The sequence below is a fragment of the Salvelinus namaycush genome, chromosome 22 (assembly GCF_016432855.1).
Source record: "Salvelinus namaycush isolate Seneca chromosome 22, SaNama_1.0, whole genome shotgun sequence".
Taxonomy (NCBI): domain Eukaryota; kingdom Metazoa; phylum Chordata; class Actinopteri; order Salmoniformes; family Salmonidae; genus Salvelinus; species Salvelinus namaycush.
The window spans coordinates 33,584,670-33,604,182 of record NC_052328.1 but is presented as its reverse complement, the minus strand read 5'-3'; the positions used below and the strand labels follow the sequence as shown (position 1 = coordinate 33,604,182).

The following is a 19,513-nucleotide window of genomic DNA, read 5'->3' as shown; positions in this document are numbered from 1 at the left end:
ATTGTCACTTTTATTTATAGATTTTTCCCCACTTTCGTCATATCCAATTACGATCTTGTCTCATCGCTGCAACTCCCCAATGGGCTCGGGAGAGGTGAATGTCGAGTCACGCGTCCTCCGAAACTTAACCCGCCAAACTGAACTGTGCTCCTTAACACCCGTCCGCTTAACCCGGAAGCCAGCCGCACCAATGTGTCGGAAGAAACACTGTTCAACTGACGACCGAAGTACCTGTAAGTACCTGTAAGTACCCAGAAAATCAATACTCATCATCTGCTATTTGTCAACAATGGTTAATATAGACTGTTATGTTAGATGTACACCACTAGATGGAGATATTGCTTTTTGTAATGTGGAAAGGGAAGTAAACAATACCGTTTTATATTTAGCAGAAACAGTACAGTATATCTATGCAAGGTGTCACACATGGCATGCTTGGGCTAGTATAGCAAGTTTATTTTGTCTCTCTGTCATCTATGGCTGTATTTTCCAGAGATCCAGGGCTCCCGAGTGGCACAGCGTTCTAAGGCACTGCATCTCAATGCAAGAGGTGTCACTACAGTCCCTGGTTTGAATCCAGGCTGCATCACATCTGGCTGTGATTGGGAGTCCCATAGAGTGGTGCCCAGTGTTGTCTGGGGTAGGCTGTCATTGTAAATAAGAATTTGTTCTTAATTGACTTGCCTAGTTAAATAAAAATAGTCTTAAAGTTCAATATTAATCAGATGTCAGTATTAAGGATACTTGACAGAAGTCTGTACTAGAGTGGGATTATTATTAGAAATAGAACACATGACAAATGAGACAGTTCCCCGAATGAACATCAATTTGCTTTATCTCAACACCACATCGTCAGACAAATAACCAATAGATGTATGTTCAACATAATAACATGTTTAAACAATTTAAAACTAGAAAAAAGTTCTGAACTTTCAGAGGAAGACTCAAGACTGTCATTATAACTCTCTACGATAGTACAAATATTGACTGTGCTGCTTGACGGCAACCCAACAAGGCATCATATTCATGTTTTTCAATTGATAAACATATGTCATTAGAAAAGGTGAAGATAAACACATAGGAAATGTAGGCATTCATGGTATTTTTGTCCCTGTAGGCATTAATGTGCAAAAAAAAAAAACACATTCTTCTCTTTCAAAATATGGATACATCTCAACTCATATTTTCAAACACAGCAGCAGGTGAAGGAATCATTGATCACTTGTTTTTTTTTGGGGGGGGGGGGGGGGGAGCCACCTTTTGAACATCCATGGCTCTGTTTGGTCTTGAATGACATCTTAGTATTAGTATATGTGAAACACAAGTCCATATTTCACAGTGTAGGTTTATAACGCACTTTGTGAACAACACTACAAAGTGATGCGTCCAATCACAATAGAGCAATTCCACGATAACGGAATTACGCTTTGATTCAGATTCTCTGCATTAGAATGTATGCCAAAGAAAAACCATTGATTTTAAAGTTTAAAAATCACCCTCAGTTTTCCCAAAACTGTTAAATATCTCTGACATGACACCTTGAGCTTGGGGGAAAAATATTTTGGTTATTGAACTACAATAAGTGAAGTGGATTTACATCTGGTAACGGAATTATGGTAATGGTAATTACAGCATGAGTCCCTGATCTGTACAACACAGAAATGCATAATTATGGATATGCATGTCATTCTCTTCATGGTGATGTATCCTGAATAGGTACACAAAGGTAGAATTATGCAATATCCTAATTTTGCATGTTTGGGTATTATTCTACACACTGGCTATTATTCTAAGGAGCTCTGCCCCCAAACAAGACAACATTTGGTTGGTCTGGACCAGACCAAATCTGAATCAATCACTGAGATCTATGTTTCACAAGTTTGGACATCACAGTACAGCACAGTAGAGTACAGTTCAATATATTATACTATATTATACTATAGTGTCCTAGAGTAGACTATAGTGTACTCTACTGTACCGAACTATACTTTTCTGTACTGTACTCTACTGTGCTTCACTGTACTGTGTACTGTACTGTGCTATCCAAACTTGTGAAACATAGATGTCTATGATTGGTTCAAATTCTGTGTTTTGATGCACAGTATTTCTAAGACATTTTAAGACTTTTTCCATCTGACCAGAAATCAAAGCCTTTGCTGATTTGTAGGATGGAAAATGGTTGGAAACGTAAATATGCCTTACTTTCTCAAAAAGATAGACTCTTAGCTTTCATTTGACATGCTCCCATGCACTTCACATGTTGGTGCTCATGGGTCCTTTTACATGGAAATGCCCAGTACAAATAGCTTCTCTTCAGTGAATTTTAGTGCAATCTATTTAATGTTATACACAAATGTATATGTTATTATTGCATAACTTTGGTGTTACATTGCATGTTTAATGTAGTCATAATCTTCAAAATAATAAACAAACAAACACTGGTACTAAGTGATGTGTTATTCTACAGAGCCACCAATTCTTAATCAACTTTTATTTAAAAAAAAATAAAAAAAAAATAGAGTAACTTTTCCTGACTGGTAATCAACACAGAATTTGTGATGGTGTTATAGGATTTTCACAAGTTCACGTTGACAGGAATAACTGCATTTTGTTGTTCCTGGAACATTATTGTTTTGCTTCCATTAAGGAACAACACACTTTGGTATTACAGTAACATCCACTCACTCAATAAAAAAATGCTTACAAAAATGTCTCAACATGCAGGGACGGTCCCTGCTAGCTTTGGTTCGTCATGTGCTGCCTTGTACGTTGGTAGATCCATTTGGCCATTCTTCAAGGAGGCGAACGTTGAATCGGCATCGCTGGTGGAGAATGTTTGTGGTCCCCAGCATCGTTGGATCAGCATGACAGTAGCCAGAAAGAGTGAGCTGAGGATAAGAGAGAATCCACTGAGGAAGAATGCTGCAGTATAGTCACCAGTCCAGTCCACCAACCAGCCTGAAACCAAGAGAAAGAGTTAGGCTGGGAATTTCAACAGGAAGTTTCATACCAACAACAAAGTACAGACTATAACATACTGAGAACGATGGAATCATGATATTCAGAATCAAGATGTGCAATTTGAAAATGGTGTATGTACATGCACTATGTGTGTTAGTATTGAGGTGTTCTCTCCTCATCCTCACCTCCTATTGGTGGGCTAACCAGGTAGGGTATGGCATGTAAGAAGTTGACCACACCCAGGGCTGAGGATAGGTACGATGAGCCCACCAAGTCAGACGTCACCACTGGTATGAGGGCAGAGTAGGCACCATCAAAATAGCCATAGAGCATGGAGAAAGGCACCAGCAGGGTGAAGGAACGTAGCAGAGGAATCAGGAGGCAGGAGAGACCCTCCATACCCACAGCAAACATGAAGCTCACTTTCCGGTACTTCTTCACACACCTACAAGAGGGAAACGCAGACTTAGCTGGCAGTATGTTACAGCTGGCAGTATGTTACAACACTAGAGAATGTGGCCATACAGTGTGTGACAGGCCCAAGACCATAGTTTTGAAAGCATCATGACAAATATTTTGACTATGGCTACAGTCTATTTGGGTGATGCTATAGAAAATGTGTGTGTGGGGGGGTGCAAACTATTCTGTATATGTAACATACTTCCTGTCAGTGAGCCAGCTGAACGTGATGTTTCCTACGATTCCGGTGACCCCCAGGATGGACATGAGGAAGGCAGCCTGCTGGTGCTCCACGCCCACACTGAGGGCATAAGGCACCAGATAGGCAAAGGGCACACTGCAGCCGTACGCCAGGAACAGGAAGGACACGGACAGCAGCATGAAGTCAGGCATCAGCAGGAAGCTAAACTCCTCCATTGACTGAAGACAGAGGCACCCTCCCAGCTTAGGCCCCGCCAGGGGACCAATTGGCCCAGGGGCAGCCAGGCCAGCCAGAACCTTGGATTCTACTAACTCTGCTAGTTTTGCATCGGCAACCTTTGTGTCTACAGGCTTAACATCAGCAAGCTGGCTACCGATGACAAGGTTCTCCATTAGTTTAATGTCCTTCAGCTTCCCGTTGGCTAGATTTTGATCCGCTAGCTTGATCTCTTCAAGCATTTTCTCTGTTAGCACGCTATTCACATTCACAACCATGCCCTCTACTATCGTCATGTCTGCCAGCCTCGAGTCAGCTAGTTGTACATTCGCAAGGAGTGCCTCTGCTAGTTTCATTTCAGTGAGTTTAATTTCTGCAAGTTTATCAGTTTCAAGCTTAACATCTGTTACATTCACAACCTCTGTATTTGGGTCCAACGGCTTTAAGCCTGGAAGTGTTGTGTCCATTACCTTCCCTTCTGCTAGCTTGGCATCCACCGGTGGGATGGCATACCCATTCTCAAGCTCTGCTGTCTTGTGCCACCTCTGTCCTCTACCTTTAGGCACCAGGGGCCTCATAAGGGCCCCGCAGACACACAGGTTGGACACAAACCCTCCCAGAATCAGCAAGGCCCCCCTCCAGGAGTAATGTTCAATCAGGAGATGCACAGCAGGTGCCAGGATGAAGGTCCCAATCCCAGTCCCAGACATTGCCATCCCATAGGCCAGTGCTTTCCTCTCGTTGAAATAGGACCCAACCATGGCCACCGCTGGAGTGTAGCTGAGGGCAAATCCCAACCCTACGAGAAGAGAGTTGGGGATGGAGTCATGGCAGCTGCAGTTGCGTTCTGTCATTAGATTCAACACAAGTATCCATAATGCAACAGCATCCTCTTGTGCCAAAGTCCTAAAAACAATGTGATGACATCTCCAGTGAGAGACAGGGGCATACCTGTGAGGACGCCCAAGGTGAGGTAGAGGTACTCCAGACTGGTGGCAAAGGAGCTGAGGATCAGGCCGGCAGAGGACAGGACACCTCCCATGATCACAGTGGCTTGGGTGGACAGACGGTTCCCAATGAAGCTGCCAAGAGGAGCTGGAAAAAAACAATACATAGACAAAGTTATCATCCTCACATCAAGAGGAAAATGTGACCGACTTATCGCTTGGATGGGATGTAGTTGAGACTCAATCCACTGTAATACACATCGAGTCGGTTATTGGCATGAAAGTTCAGAGCAGGCCAGTAGTAAATGTTTGACTCAAAGATTAAGCCATGCAAGTCTAAGAACACACAGCCAGTACAGTGAAACTGTGAGTGGTTCATTAAACAACCACTTGTAAAAGTCAAACAAACTCTGGCACAGATGTTATGTAAGTCCAGGCGAATGATAAATCGGGGCCCAAGTTGAATTATTTGATGTAAATCCTTAAATATCAGTAAAAAGTGCATCAGGATGGATACCACCCTGTTCAAAACAACCTAAGTGGCAAAAAAACAAACTAGCTTTCGATTGGATACTTTTGTGTCCCTAGGGCAGCTGAGAGAGGATTTTTATAATGAAGAATGTGTTTGTTTTAATTGACTGTGTTTTGTATCTTAATGTGTATTTAATGTCTATATTTATGTTTATCTATAATTGCCTATTGATGTGTTCATTTTTGTATTGTGCACAGCTCATTTTCAAAAGAGACTTTAGTCTCAATATGGCTAAAAACATTTCTATCTTTCCCTATATCTCTTATCATCAACAGCTGTTTCCAAGGGGCTGTGGAATCCCCATCAGTGGAGGCTCCTCAGAGGAGAAAGGGGAGGACCATCCTCCTCAGTAAATTTCATAAAAATACAAATAGTGAAAAAAACATTTTAAAGTTATCCTTTTTAGATAAAACTATACTCAATATTTTCATGTCACCAAATATTTGATTAAAACACACTGGTTTGCAATGAAGGTGTACAGTAGCCTCAACAGCACTCTGCTGGGTAGCACTATGGTGCAGCTGGAAGAGCCCTAGCTTCTGTCCTCCTCTGGGTACATTGACTTCAATACAAAACCTAGGAAACTCATGGACTTACACAGTAATTATGACAACTTCCGGAGGTCGTCCTGCAACGTATCAGAGCTCTTGCAGCATGAACTGACATGGTGTTCACCCAATCAAAGGATCAGAGAATGAATCTAGTACTGAAAGCAGAAGCTACAGCTAGCTAGCACTGCAGTGCATAAAATGTGGTGAGTAGTTGACTCAAAGAGAGAAAGACAATAGTTGAACAAATGAAGAGACAGATATTTCGTTGTATTTTTTTAAATGTTCACTTAGCTAGCTAGTTTAGCCTACTCAAACAGAGAGGGATGCTATGTTAGCTAGCTGACTATCCAACACTGGAACTCTTCCAAGTCAAGGTAAGCATTTATTCATTTATTGCCACCAGGGCCTGCCAATGTAACTACTAAACTGCACTGCATGATTTTTTACATTTTAGTAGACACTCTTATCCAGAGCAACTTACAGTAGTGAGGGCAGACATTTTCATACTTTTCTTTCCATACTGGTCCCTCTGTGGGAATCAAACCCACAACCCTGGTATTGCAAGAACCATGCTCTACCAATTGAGCCACACAGGATAATTGTAGTGGGATTACTAACGCATTAGTTCTAGTAGCTATGTTGACTATGACAAAGTAGGCTGTGTGTAGCGGTTAGCAGTCATGATATGGTTTGACTTGGGAAGGTTTTTTTGCCTGGTCACTGACAGCTGATGTGTTGTGAAGGGAAAAGGTGAGAGGAGAGCGCATAGATAGTTGCGAGAAGGAATTATATATACACAACGAGCAAAGTGATCATGCTGTTTATGTGGCTGCTATGAAAGTGAACTGTCTGCGTGTGATCAGGGGTGTATTCATTCTGCTGATTCTGTTGAAAAACCTTTCTTAAACGGAAGCAAATGGAACGAAAAGGGGATAAACATACCTGAATTTGCCCAACAGAAACTCAGATTTGCAACTGTTGGACTAATGATTACACCCTAGATCAGATAGATACTAGCAAGAGAGTGCAAGCCGGTGTTGAATGTGTCAGTCTCTATCACAGCACCGACCTCCACTTATCCCCATGATTCCAAAGTCACTCCTGGGGATTGCCCAGACTACACTGCATGTGCCCAGACAGCCCTCACACAACTTTTACAATAGCTGAGGGGTACTAAAATCAGGTGAAGACTGCTGGTCAAATCGTTTCATGTAATCATCTGATCATCATGTCAATGTTCCAGATTATGTAATTTCCTTTTGCAAAGTTACAGCAGGTGTATCAAGATTGCCATGTCATGATTAGGAAAGGCAAAGGTTTGGAAAGACAACTTATCATAATGGTCCATCTTCTAATCTTACTTATTAAGGGCACATGTTCTTTTGAGGTTATTGGGCATATACAGCGCATTTGGAACGTATTCAAACCCCTTCCCTTTTTCCACATTTTGTTATTTTACAGCCTTATTCTAAAATGGATTAAACAAAGCATTTTCCTCATCAATCTACACCCAATACCCCATAATGACAAAGCAAAAACAGGTTTAGACATTTTTTCAAGTTAAAAAAACGAAATATCACATTTACAGAATGTAAATGCGTTTGCTATGAGACTTGAAATTGAGCTCAGGTGCATCCTATTTCCAGTGATCATCCTTGAGATGTTTATATAACTTGATTGGAGTCCACCTGTGGTAAATCTAATTGATTGGACATGATGTCTGCATCATTGAAGGTCCCCAAGAACACAGTGGCCTCCATCATTCTTAAAATGGAAGAAGACTCTTCCTAAAGCTGGCCACCCGGCCAAAATGAGCAATTGGGTGAGAAGGGTTTTGGTCAGGGAGGTGACCAGGAACTTGATGGTAACTCTGACAGAGCTCCAGAGTTCCTCTGTGGAGAAGGGAGAACCTTCCAGAAGGACAACCATCTCTGCAGCATTCCACCAACCAGGCCTTTATGGTAGAGTGGCCAGACAGAAACCACTCCTCAGTAAAAATCACATGACAGCCCGCTTGGAGTTTGCCAAAAGGCACCTAAAGGACTCAGACCATGAGAAACAAGATTCTCTGGTCTGATGAAACCAAGATTGAACTCTTTGACTTGAATGCCAAGAGTCAAGCATGGTTGTGGCAGCATCATGCTGTGGGGATGTTTTTCAGCTGCAGGGACTGGGAGACTAGTCAGGATCAAGGGAAAGATAAACAGAGCAAAGTACAGAGAGATCCTTAATGAAAACCTGCTCCAGAGTGCTCAGGACCTCAGACTGGGGCAAGGGTTCACCTTCCATTAGGACAACGACCCCAAGCACACAGCTAAGACAATGCAGGAGTGGCTTCGGGACAAGTCTCTGAATGTCCTCGAGTGACCCAGCCAGAGCCCAGACTTGAACCTGATCGAACATCTCTGGGGAGACATGAAAATAGCTGTGAAGCGACGCTCCCCATCCAACCTGACAGAGCTTGAGAGGATCTGCAGAGATGAATGGGAGAAACTCCCCAAATACAGGTGTGCCACACTTGTAGCGTCAAACCCAAGAAGACTTGAGGCTGTAATCGCTGCCAAAGGTGCTTCAAGAAAGTACTGAGTAAAGGGTCTGAATACTTATGTAAATGTCATGTTTAAGTTTTAATTTTTAATACATTTGCAAAAATTTTGTTTTTTTAACTGTTTTTGCTTTGTCATTATGGGGTATTTTGTGTAGATTGATGAGGGGGGAAACTATTTTATCATTTTTAGAATAAGGCTATAATGTAACAAAATGTAGAAATAGTCAAGGGGTCTAAATACTTTCCAAATGCACTGTATGCTGTGTACTAATCTGAATTAGTGTGTGGTTTTGTGCTTGTGAATCGGTTTGTTTTCCTTTTCACCCTTAAAGCCCGATGTCTTATATATGTCACAATGTCTTATGCCACAATGTTTTTAAACACCTGGTAAATTATCTGTATATGAACAATACATAAAAAGAAAACACTATTTTTAAGAACTAATTCTGATATTTCTTTCACAAATTGTTTTTTTGTCCAATCAGATCAGCACAAAAAATATCTGATGTGTAAAGATCTGATTGATCAAAGGATTAATTAGTGTGGAAAAAATATCAAAATTGGGCTGAAAGAGATCCTAATAAACAAAGAGATCCTAATAAACACTTTTGGCACTACCTGGTGGCCGATTTTTGTAATTACACATGAAAATGGCTGATTTCACCGGCCTGTAAAAACGGAAATCTGCTCCTCCCAAGGTCTAGTATTTGTCAAAATGTGCATGTCTGAGATTCAATGCATGCAAAATGCTCATAATATGTCCAGAGACGCCTGAGTAAATTTTCAAAGAATTATATTCATTTTTGGCGAAGTGTCGTCACTTGAAATGTTCATGTGATATATAAGAGGTGATGCAAACCACACATTTTATAATACATTGTCTATTACGTCGGGAAGAAAACTATATTTTTTTCTTCTTCAGAAATTAGTTATTTGGGGTCTCCTTGGGCAGTCCTAATCACAGCATAATGTTCATGCAAGGAGAACTGGGTCCGGATTTCTGTGTTACACATCAGATGCATCAAGATTTGCCATTTCCTGATAAGGAAAGGCGTATGTTCGGGTATTTCTTATCATAATACGCTACCTCCCAATCAGAATTATTAGGGGCATATATTGCTTTTTAATTTATTGTGAGTATAAAGTGCACTACTAGTACACTTAATCTGTGCTTTTATGCTTGTGGATCTGTTTCTGCTCCTTTTATAGCTAACAGAATCTATGGAGGTAGAATTTCCTCAGGCCCCAGAGATAATTATAAATAGCTTGAGAATTAATCAAACCCAGACAATAAATACATAAATACAGTTTCATTGAATAAAAAGGGACAATCAAGGTGTTCAAATTGCTGGTAAGGAAATCCTCTAGTCATGGCTGACTCTCACCAAAGAGGAAGGTGGTGCAGTCGACTAGCGAGTGTATCCAGGCCGTGCCAGAGTAGTCCCGACCAAAGTGCACCTGGAACTCCACAAAGAAGATTGACACACATCTAAAAATAAAAAGGAGAAAGAACAGTGTGAGTTTCAACATTACACTGGTAAACTGTTCTTCGGGATATATGCAGGTATAGGACTGGACTGGATTATTTGACATGGACATAGTATATACACCGAGTGTAAAAAACTTTAGGAACACCTTCCTAATATTGAGACCCTTTTGCCCTCAGAACAGCCTTAAATCGTCGGGGCATGGACTCTACAAGGTGTCAAAAGCGTTCCACAGGGATGTTGACTCCAATGCTTCCCACAGTTGTGTCAAGTTGGTTGGATGTCCTTTGGGTGGTAGACCATTCTTGATACACATGGGAAACTGTTGAGCGTGAAAATCCCAGCAGTGTTGCAGTTCTTTACACACTCAAGGCGGTGCGCCTGGCACCTACTACCATACCCTGTTCAAAGGTACTTAAATGTTTTGTCTTTCCCATTCACCATCTGAATGGCACACAAACACAATCCACGTCTCTGCCATCACTAAGCACATGAGAGGCTGCTGCCCTACATACATAGACTTGAAATCATCACTGGCCACTTTAATAATGGAACACCAGTCACTTTAATATATTTACATATTTTGCATTACTCATCTCATATGTATATAATGTATGCTATCTTATTCTACTGAATCTTAGTCTATGCCGCTCTGACATTGCTCGCCCAAATATTTACATATTCTTAATTCCCCTCCTTTACTTTAGATTTGTGTGTATTGTTGTGAAATTGTTAGATATTACTGTACTGTTGGAGCTAGAAACACAAGCATTCCGCTGGACCCGCAATAACATCTGCTAAACACGTGTATGTGACAAATAAAATTTGATTTGATTTGAATTGTCTCAAGGCTTAACAATTATTATTTAACCTGTCTCCTCCCCTTCATCTACACTGATTGAAATGGATTTAACAAGTGACATCAATAAGGGATCATAGCTTTCACCTTAATTCACCTGGTCAGTCTGTCATAGAAATAGCAGGTGTTCTTAATGTTTGTATCCTCAGTGAATGACACAACAATGAGCTTTGTCGATACAATTTAGAAATTAAGACCAGTGACTGAATTTAAGTGCACTGACACGAATCCCCAAAGAAAAACCCGATTAAATCAAAACACTAAATACGGGATGAGTTGAGGAATAGATTTGATTAAAATAGTTCAGGAATAGATTTGATTAAAATAGTTCAGGAATAGATTTGATTAATATAGTTCAGGAATAGATTTGATTAAAATAGTTCAGGAATAGATTTGATTAAAATAGTTCAGGAATAGATTTGATTAATATAGTTCAGGAATCGAGAGTTGAGGAATAGAGTTGAGGAATTGTTTGAGTTACAGTAGTTCCATTCAGCAACACGGTACCCAATAACCAATAACCTAAGCTGACTGTATAGTTTGTTCATGCTGAGCGTTTAAAAATTATGTAAGGTTTTTTTTACACTGTGAAGGCTTATGGCATGTGACCAAAGCACATGTGGAGAGTGGAATTTTAATTCTCTCTCTTAAGCTACCTAGAGAAGGAGGAACAGTCCAACACAGGGGAGCGCAGCATTCACCAACCTACCAAGTACCAGAGTAATCAAACTTAAACAAGAGCATCTTACTAGCCAGTCTGACTTTTTTTAAAGTGTGTGACACAAAATACATACATAAAGTCCTTGTAACTTCTTCACCTACATGAAAAGTGGCATTTGTATGCATAAACAATATTTTCTGTCACTAGGGACTCAACAATACGTAACAGGAACACACAATAGGTACCAAACCTGCGTTGACTATGTGTCCCGGTGTCTGATTTAAAAGCATGCCTTTTTAACCTGAGCTGACAAAGGGCTAAACGAATCGCTGGCTCATCATAACCTGGCTGGTTCCCAAAACGGATAGTTAGATCACACTGATCATACAGAAACATGATGCCACCTGACATGCATGGAACAGATGAAAGGATAACAACATTAACATGTCTGATTTCATTTCACTTTATGTTGCATACAACGACAACCGTCCGCTGGAATATCCCAAAGCTATCTTCACACAAAAGAATCCTCACCATGGGAGCCTAGCATCTGTCAGGACAAAACACATATCTTGCAAATACTCTGCAAAGAGACAACAAGGGCAAAACACATCCAGAGACTCTACGATGTCACAAACATGTCAAATGAGGAGTTATGAAAGGTTCAGTTCAATCTCCTTGTGTCACCCAATTCCCCAACTTCCACCCGGTTATTCATCCCTGCACCTTCGAGGCTGCTGCCCTATGTACATAGACATTGAATCACTGGTCACTTTAATAATGTTTACAGACTGTTTTACTAATTTCATATGTTTATATTATATTCTACTGTATTGTAGTCAATGCCACTCCGACATTGCTCGTCCTATTTTACCTTTAGATTTGTGTGTATTGTTCTGAATTGTTAGATCCTACTGCACTGTTGAAGCTAGGAACGCAAACATTTCACTACACCCGCAATAACATCTGCTAAATATCTGTATGTGGCCAATAACATTTGATTTGAGGACTATAGTCCCTCTGACACACACAGCTCCAAAGGCTCACCTAGTGACAGCACGGGTGCAGATGGTGACTAGGAAGCAGCCGGCCACAACCATCCATCCCCAGCCTCCATCAGGAGGGGCTACCGGTGCCCCTCTGGGACTTTTCCCCTCTGGTGTCATTCCTTCTGTGCCACCGCCGTGCTGCTGCTGCTGGCCTCTCTTTTGCTACCTTCCCCTCTGGTCCTGGGGCTGGCTCCTATGCTGTTCTGTGTTACGGTAATATGCGTCCTCCAGGAAGATCACCAAACCCAGCCACACTCCGCACAACTCCAGGTCTTGTCTCTGTTGGCCCCTTATTTTATTCTCTGCCGCACCAGGCGTGGGAGCAGCTGTCTATGGTAAGGCAGTGTAGAACACAAGAGGACATTTACAATGTTTTAAAAAACTGTCTGATATCACATCCTAGTAGTTACTTACTATTACAATACAGTTGGTGTTTCTATGGTGAAAATCTGCTGCCAGATGTAAGGTCACAATAAAAAAAAATGGATACATGTTTGATAAACAATTTTGTATAGGAATGATATGACCCATTTCGACCACAAACATGAACATGAACTATATCACATACAGCCTCAAAACAAGGCCAAGGCATTTGGAATGAATCACTTCAAGGTCTCGGTCTCTAATTCAATTGACCATCAACATCTTCATTTTCTAGCAACAGCTTCATCGGCATCTTTAGCGGACATATGAACAAAAACTGTCCAAACAAAAGGCTACCCCAATGGACCACTAGAGATCACAGTAAGGCGAAGAAAAGACGTGTTGTTGATGCGGAACCTTGCACGGAGACGGAGCGTACAAAACCAAACAAAGGCCAGGATTCTCCTTTCTCCAGTGCTGCGCTCTGGTGTGACACTGAGAGAGGGACTATCATATGCTCCAACACATTGTAGCTGAAAACAACACAACTCCCCGTTATTTGAAGAAGAAAAAAAACGTGTCCATGTCACGTTTCCCTCCTCCCTAGCTGTAGCACGCTGTTCAGACTACGAGGGTGGGTCAAACATGGACCCACTAGACCAGCCACTCTGGCCCTGCCACTTAGGAACATCCCAAACAACACCCATATGTGGTGAGAATTGTATGGTCATGTTTACATTCACATTGATAAGGATGATGAGAAGTAGGAGTCATATAAGTTACAAATGGGGACCAAACTAATCAGGTCAAGTTCAAGACCATCCCGGGGATGTGGTCAGATAGCTGGCTAGATAACTGCAGGAGGACATGTTGAATGTCTCATTATGACCACCTGAGTGGTCAATCTGTTAATCCTTATGTGCTCTTTAAATTCCAATTCCAACATTTGCATAGCATTTACATCCTTAAAGAGAGAGAAGAGAGAGGGGGAGAGATAGGGGGGGTGGGATCCATTCATTGTGTGTGTGTGTGTGTGTGTGTGTGTGTGTGTGTGTGTGTGTGTACTTGTTTTCCTACATTATCAGGACCCCATATGTCCTAACACTTTACCTGAATTTCCTGAAAAGGTAGGAAAACAATCACTTGTTCAAATCGTCCAGAATTTGTTCAAATGCTATTTGAAGCTTAAGGGTTAGGTCTAGGGTTTTGGGGGTTAAAGTTATTGATAGCGGGAAAATAGGATTTATAATGGTCAAACATTTTTGACACTGAAACACGTGTCTTATCTTACTAGCGGCTGACTGGTGAATTTATTGAGTATGTTTTACTTCTGGGTAATTCCACGGTAACAGAATGACGCCGAGACTCCACTTATTCACTTTATAATGTATGCCAAACAAAAACCATTGATTTCAAAGTTAAACAAACCATTACTACTTCGAACAATTTCCACTGAAAATTTGACAAAAACAAATGAAGACAAAGAACAGTGCAGAGGTTCAGTTTGGTAACAGAATGACGGTAAAAACTACCGTGGTTCTTTATGTGACCACATTTTAAGATTCAAAGAAGTCTGCAGAAATAATGGGGTGTCAGCTATGATATGACACCTTGAATTAGAAAAAATATATGTTGGTTATAGAACTACAGTAAGTGAAGTGGATAATTATTCTACACACTGTCTATTATTCTAATGAGCTCCACCACCAAACAAGACCAAAAGCCTTTGCTTATTCAAATTGTTCTACTATGGAAAATGGTTGAAAAAATGTAGATATGCTTTAATTTCTCAAAAATATTGACACTCCTATGAACTTCACATGTAAGTGCATTGGGCTTTTTACATATAAATGTCCTTACTATGACTTTGATATGTGGTTGTCTTGCCTAGCTACCTTAAGATGAATGCAACTGTAAGTTGCTCTGGGTAAGAGTGTCTGCTAAATGTAATGTGAGTGTAGATAGAGAAAGAGAGAGAAGAGAGAGTGTGAAGAGTCCAGTAAACAGTGGACTATTACCATCCAAGGGGGCCCCTTTGTTTGCTGGTGGTTTCTCCATGTGACTCAGTAGTCACCATGCAGTTTGCTGGCACCACACTGCCACTTTTCAAGCCACTCAACCTATGGGGGATGGCTTCCTGACTGACCAGATCAAACCAGTTTAACTCTTTTTGGTAGCACAACATTTCTCTCCACTGGCACTAAAAACAATCCCACTCCCATGGATTCTGGCATGCCGGAAACATGGAGGTGGGACAGTTATACTATTGTTATGGGGATTTCAATAATATTTGTCAATTAGTAATATGAATATTCTGTAGATGCAAGTAATGTTGCTTATCTCAGAGACAAGCAAATCACAAGACCTACTGTAAATAGCTTTTCTTAGTATAATTGTTTTTCTTAACGTCTTTGGGCTCCATCAGAGGGCTCCATCAGATAATAGTTCAGCACCATCCCTCTGGAATCCCTTCTCACCTCGGGCTATGTGATTCACACAGCCTCTTTCAAGGGAAGGGACATACAGCCGCGTCATAAACTACAACAAAGGAGGCTGGATTTTCTTCCTATGAAAAGCAGCCAATTTAAATATTGAATACATGTTCAAAAAGCTATATTGGAAAATGTATTACTTATCGAAAACAATTGAGCAAAAAAAACAAAAGTAGCCTAAATTCAGAACATATTGCCATCTAAGAAACCCTTCAAACAAACACAACGTCAAGTCGGTTTGCAGGTTTACATGTTCCTAAATGTTTTATATTCATTCAACAGGGTCCATAAAATCATCCGCGCTACATTAAAATAACCATGGACCTTTCCATATTAAATAAGGATGATGAGGAATAGGCTATAACACATCAAAAGCTGGCTTACACAAGAAAATAGGTACCAAAAAAATGCAGTTACGAGTTGTATATGCGAAGTAGTTCTGCAAGTCACAATGTATACTGTGCAACTATGACCTAACTAAATTAGACAGCTTAACAATACTTACATCAACACCCACGATTAACGGTATCGTCGCTTGCCTCTTCCGCGCATTACGCTGAATACACTCACGAGTGAGGTATCCTATTATTTTCCACGTTTTTATAGTGCCTTTTGTGCCTGGCGGTCCCCATCATTCTGCGACTGAACAGTTCAAGGAACTCCGGAAAACCAAGTGATTTGCATACGCAGCATCAAGGGGGAGTGACCGACCCCTCCTCCTGACTACAAGCACCCCGCCCACCCTGGAATTAAGCCATTATGCACATAAACTGTGTACACCCTCCACTTCTGCTCCCAGAAACACATGCTCGCATGTGAAACTCTCCTTTTCTACTTGTTGACTAAGGGGAATTATCCCTCACCCTCCCACCATATATATTTTAGTGTTTATCTTTAGTGTCCACAACACTGAGTTATTTTATAAATTCATTTTCATGCTTTATATCCTCGAAATTACCATTCCTCTTGAAAAGGACAGGCATAGGTGTCTCACTTTCAATGAAGATTCTCCATTGATCTGTGTACGTGAAACAACGCCATAGTCTACAACTTTCAGCCTGTTGCACCAATAATGAACATGTATCATCGTTGTACCACGCACAAGTGGCCTAGATGAGGCGTATTTCTGTCTGTAATAAAGCCATTTTGTGGGGGAAAACAAACTAAAAACGAATTCTGATTGGCTGGGCCTGGCTCCCCAGTGGGTGGGCCTGGCTGCCACCCTGCCCAGTCATGTGAAATCCATAGATTAGGGCCTAATGAATTCATTTCAATTTACTGATTTCCTTATGTGAACTGTAACTCAGTAAAATCTTTGAAATGGTTGCATATTGCATTTATATTTTTGTTCAGTGCATTTGGAAAGTACTCAGACCCCTTGACTTTTTCACACCTGTATTTGGGGAGTTTTTCCAATTATTCTCTGCAGATCCTCTCAAGCTTTGTCAGGTTGGATGGGGAGCAACGCTGCACAGCTATTTTCAGGTCTCTCCAGAGATGTTCAATCGGGTTCAAGTCCGGGCTTTGACTGGGCCACTCAGGCCACATTCAGAGACTTGTCCCGAAGCCACTCCTGCATTGTCTTGGCTGTGTGCTTAGGGTTGTTGTCCTGTTGGAAGGTGAACCTTCGCTCCAGTCTGAGGTCCTGAGCACTCTGGAGCAGGTTTTCATCAACTGTGGGACGTTATATAGCCAGGTGTGTGCCTTTCCAAATCATGTCCAATCAATTGACTTTGCCATAGGCGGACTCCAATCAAGTTGTAGAAACATCTCAAGGATGATCAGTGGAAACAGGATGCACCTGAGCTCACTTACGAGTCTCATAGAAAAGGGTCTGAATACTTATGTAAATAAGGTATTTCTGTTTTTTTATTTTCAATAAATTTGCAAACATTTCTAAAAACCTGTTTTCGCTTTGTCATTATGGGGTATTGTGTGTAGATTGATGTGGACATGATAAAAAAACATACATTTTAGAATAAGGCTGTAACGTAACAAAATGTGGGAAAAAATCAAGGGGTCTGAATACTTTCTGAATCCACTGTATACCAATCATCTGATCCTACATGTTATCTGTGCATGGCCTTGGAACACTCAGTTCCACAAAGTAACAGAGCAACAATAAGACTAAAGTTGTAACCAACGACAAGAGCAAAATGTCAATGACAGCATTCAAATATTCTCTGTACTTGCAATGTCACTACTGGCCTACTTGGCTTTCTTGGGAATTGGTAGTCCATTGGTTGGTGTATACTTTACATATTTGTTGAACCTTAAAGAGCTATTCAACCTCAACTGCCAAAATTGTACAAAAAATTCTAAATCTCCTAAATAATTTGTTCCATTACATTTACATTTACATTTACATTTTAGTTCTTTAGCAGACGCTCTTATGTTTATTTTTTATTCAGAAAAACTCCCTAGTTGTTACCGATGACAAGCATACCCATAACATGATGCAGCCACCACATATTGAAGATATCAGAAGTGGTACTCAGTGATGTGATGTGTTGGATTTGCCGTAAATATTCAGGAAAAAAAGTTTATTTATTTTGGAATATTTGTATTCCGTACAAGCTTCCTTGTTTTCACTTTGTAATTTAGGTTTGTATTTTGGAGTAATTACAATGTTGTTTATCCATCCTCAGTTTTATCATAAAGCAGCCATTCAACTCTGTAAATGTTTTAAAATCACCATTTAAAATCCCTGAGCAGTTTCCTTCCTCTCCGGCAACTGAGTTAGGAAGGACGCCTGTATCTTTGTAGTCACTGGCTTTATTAATACACCTTCCAAAACTTAATTAATAACTTCACCATGCTGAAAGGGATATATTCAGCGTCTTTTATTTTTTTTTTACACTTCTACCAATCGGTGCCTTTCTTTGCCAGGCATTGAAAAACCTCCCTTGTCTTTGTGCTTGAATGTGTGCTTGAAATTCACTGCCTGCCTTTATTATGTGATTTTTTCAGTACATTTTTTACTCCTTTACTTATGTCACGTCCTGACCATAGAGAGCCTTTATTTTCTATGGTGGAGTAGGTCAGGGCGTGACTGGGGGGTTAGTCTAGTTTATATTTCCTATGTGGGGTTCTAGGTTGTTTTTTCTATGTTGGGGTTTTGGTATGATTCCCAATTAGAGGCAGCTGGCTATCGGTGTCTCTAATTGGGGATCATACTTAAGTAGCATTTTTTCCACCTGTGGGTTATGGGATATTGTTTTGTTTTGAGTTAGTGTTGTAGTCACGGTTCGCTGTTTGTTAGTTTATTGTTTATTGTTTTGTCTTTGGCTAAAGTTTCACTTCTTTATTAAACATGTGGAACTCTACGCACACTGCGCCTTGGTCCGTTAATTCTACAAACGACCGTGACAACTTATTTAGGCTTGCCATAACAAAGGGGTTGAAAACTTTTTGACTCAATACATTTCAGCTTTACATGTTTTATTAATTAAAAAAATGTTTCACAAACAAAATTCCACTTTGACATTATGGGGTATTATGTGTAGATCAGTGACACATCTCAATTTAATCAATTTTAAATTCAGGTTATAACACAACAAAATGTGGGAAAGTAAAGGGGTGTGAATACTTTCTAAAGGCACTGTATCTCAGCCATAGTAAGTAAATGTTTCTTCAATAAAGTAGCCATCAGCAAAGACAGTGCAAGTAAGGGGGGAGGAAAAGTCAAGTGAGTGCTTTTTTTGGGGGGGGGGGGGGGGGGGCAAGGGGGCCTGCCTGCTGTGGGATTATTTAAAATACTCTTTGAAGAGGTAGGGTTTTACATTTTTTGGGAATATGGGCAAGGACTCTGCTCTCCTAGCTTCAGGGGGAAGCAGGTTTCACCATTGGGGAGCCAGGACAGAGAAAAGCTCTGACTGGGCTGAGCTGCCCTCCCATAGGGCTGGAGGGCCTGGAGATCAGCGGTGGCAAAACAAAATACTTGGGTTAGGGTGTAGGGTTTGAGCATAGCCTGAAGGTAGGGAGGGGCAGTCCCACTTGCTGCTCCGTAGGCAAGTACCATCAAATCAAATCAAATTTATTTATATAGCCCTTCTTACATCAGCTGATATCTCAAAGTGCTGTACAGAAACCCAGCCTAAAACCCCAAACAGCAAGCAATGCAGGTGTAGAAGCACGGTGGCTAGGAAAAACTCCCTAGAAAGGCCAAAACCTAGGAAGAAACCTA

The 19,513-nt window shown here is 40.8% G+C and overlaps 1 protein-coding gene across 1 annotated transcript; it reads right to left on the bottom strand.

Moving 5' to 3' along the window:
* Positions 1-2,713: 2,713 nt before the first annotated feature.
* LOC120017853 (monocarboxylate transporter 12-B-like) lies at positions 2,714-12,589 on the bottom strand. The gene is made up of 7 exons (XM_038960814.1): positions 12,471-12,589; positions 9,802-9,905; positions 4,790-4,933; positions 4,336-4,637; positions 3,623-3,918; positions 3,147-3,406; positions 2,714-2,958 (listed from the first exon to the last, which is right to left on the bottom strand). Exons 1-7 carry the CDS (start codon positions 12,587-12,589, stop codon positions 2,714-2,716), a joined length of 1,470 nt encoding a protein of 489 aa, XP_038816742.1.
* Between the last annotated feature and the right edge of the window lie 6,924 nt (positions 12,590-19,513).

Excerpts from the sequence above, each read along its gene's own strand:
- LOC120017853 (XM_038960814.1), bottom strand. The coding sequence starts at position 12,589 with ATGACACCAGAGGGGAAAAGTCCCAGAGGGGCACCGGTAGCCCCTCCT. Across the intron at positions 4,934-9,801 it reads CTGCACCACCTTCCTCTTTG|CTCCTCTTGGCAGCTTCATT; the intron begins GTGAGAGTCAGC and ends GTTTTTTTCCAG. Across the intron at positions 2,959-3,146 it reads GGTTAGCCCACCAATAGGAG|GCTGGTTGGTGGACTGGACT; the intron begins GTGAGGATGAGG and ends TCTTGGTTTCAG.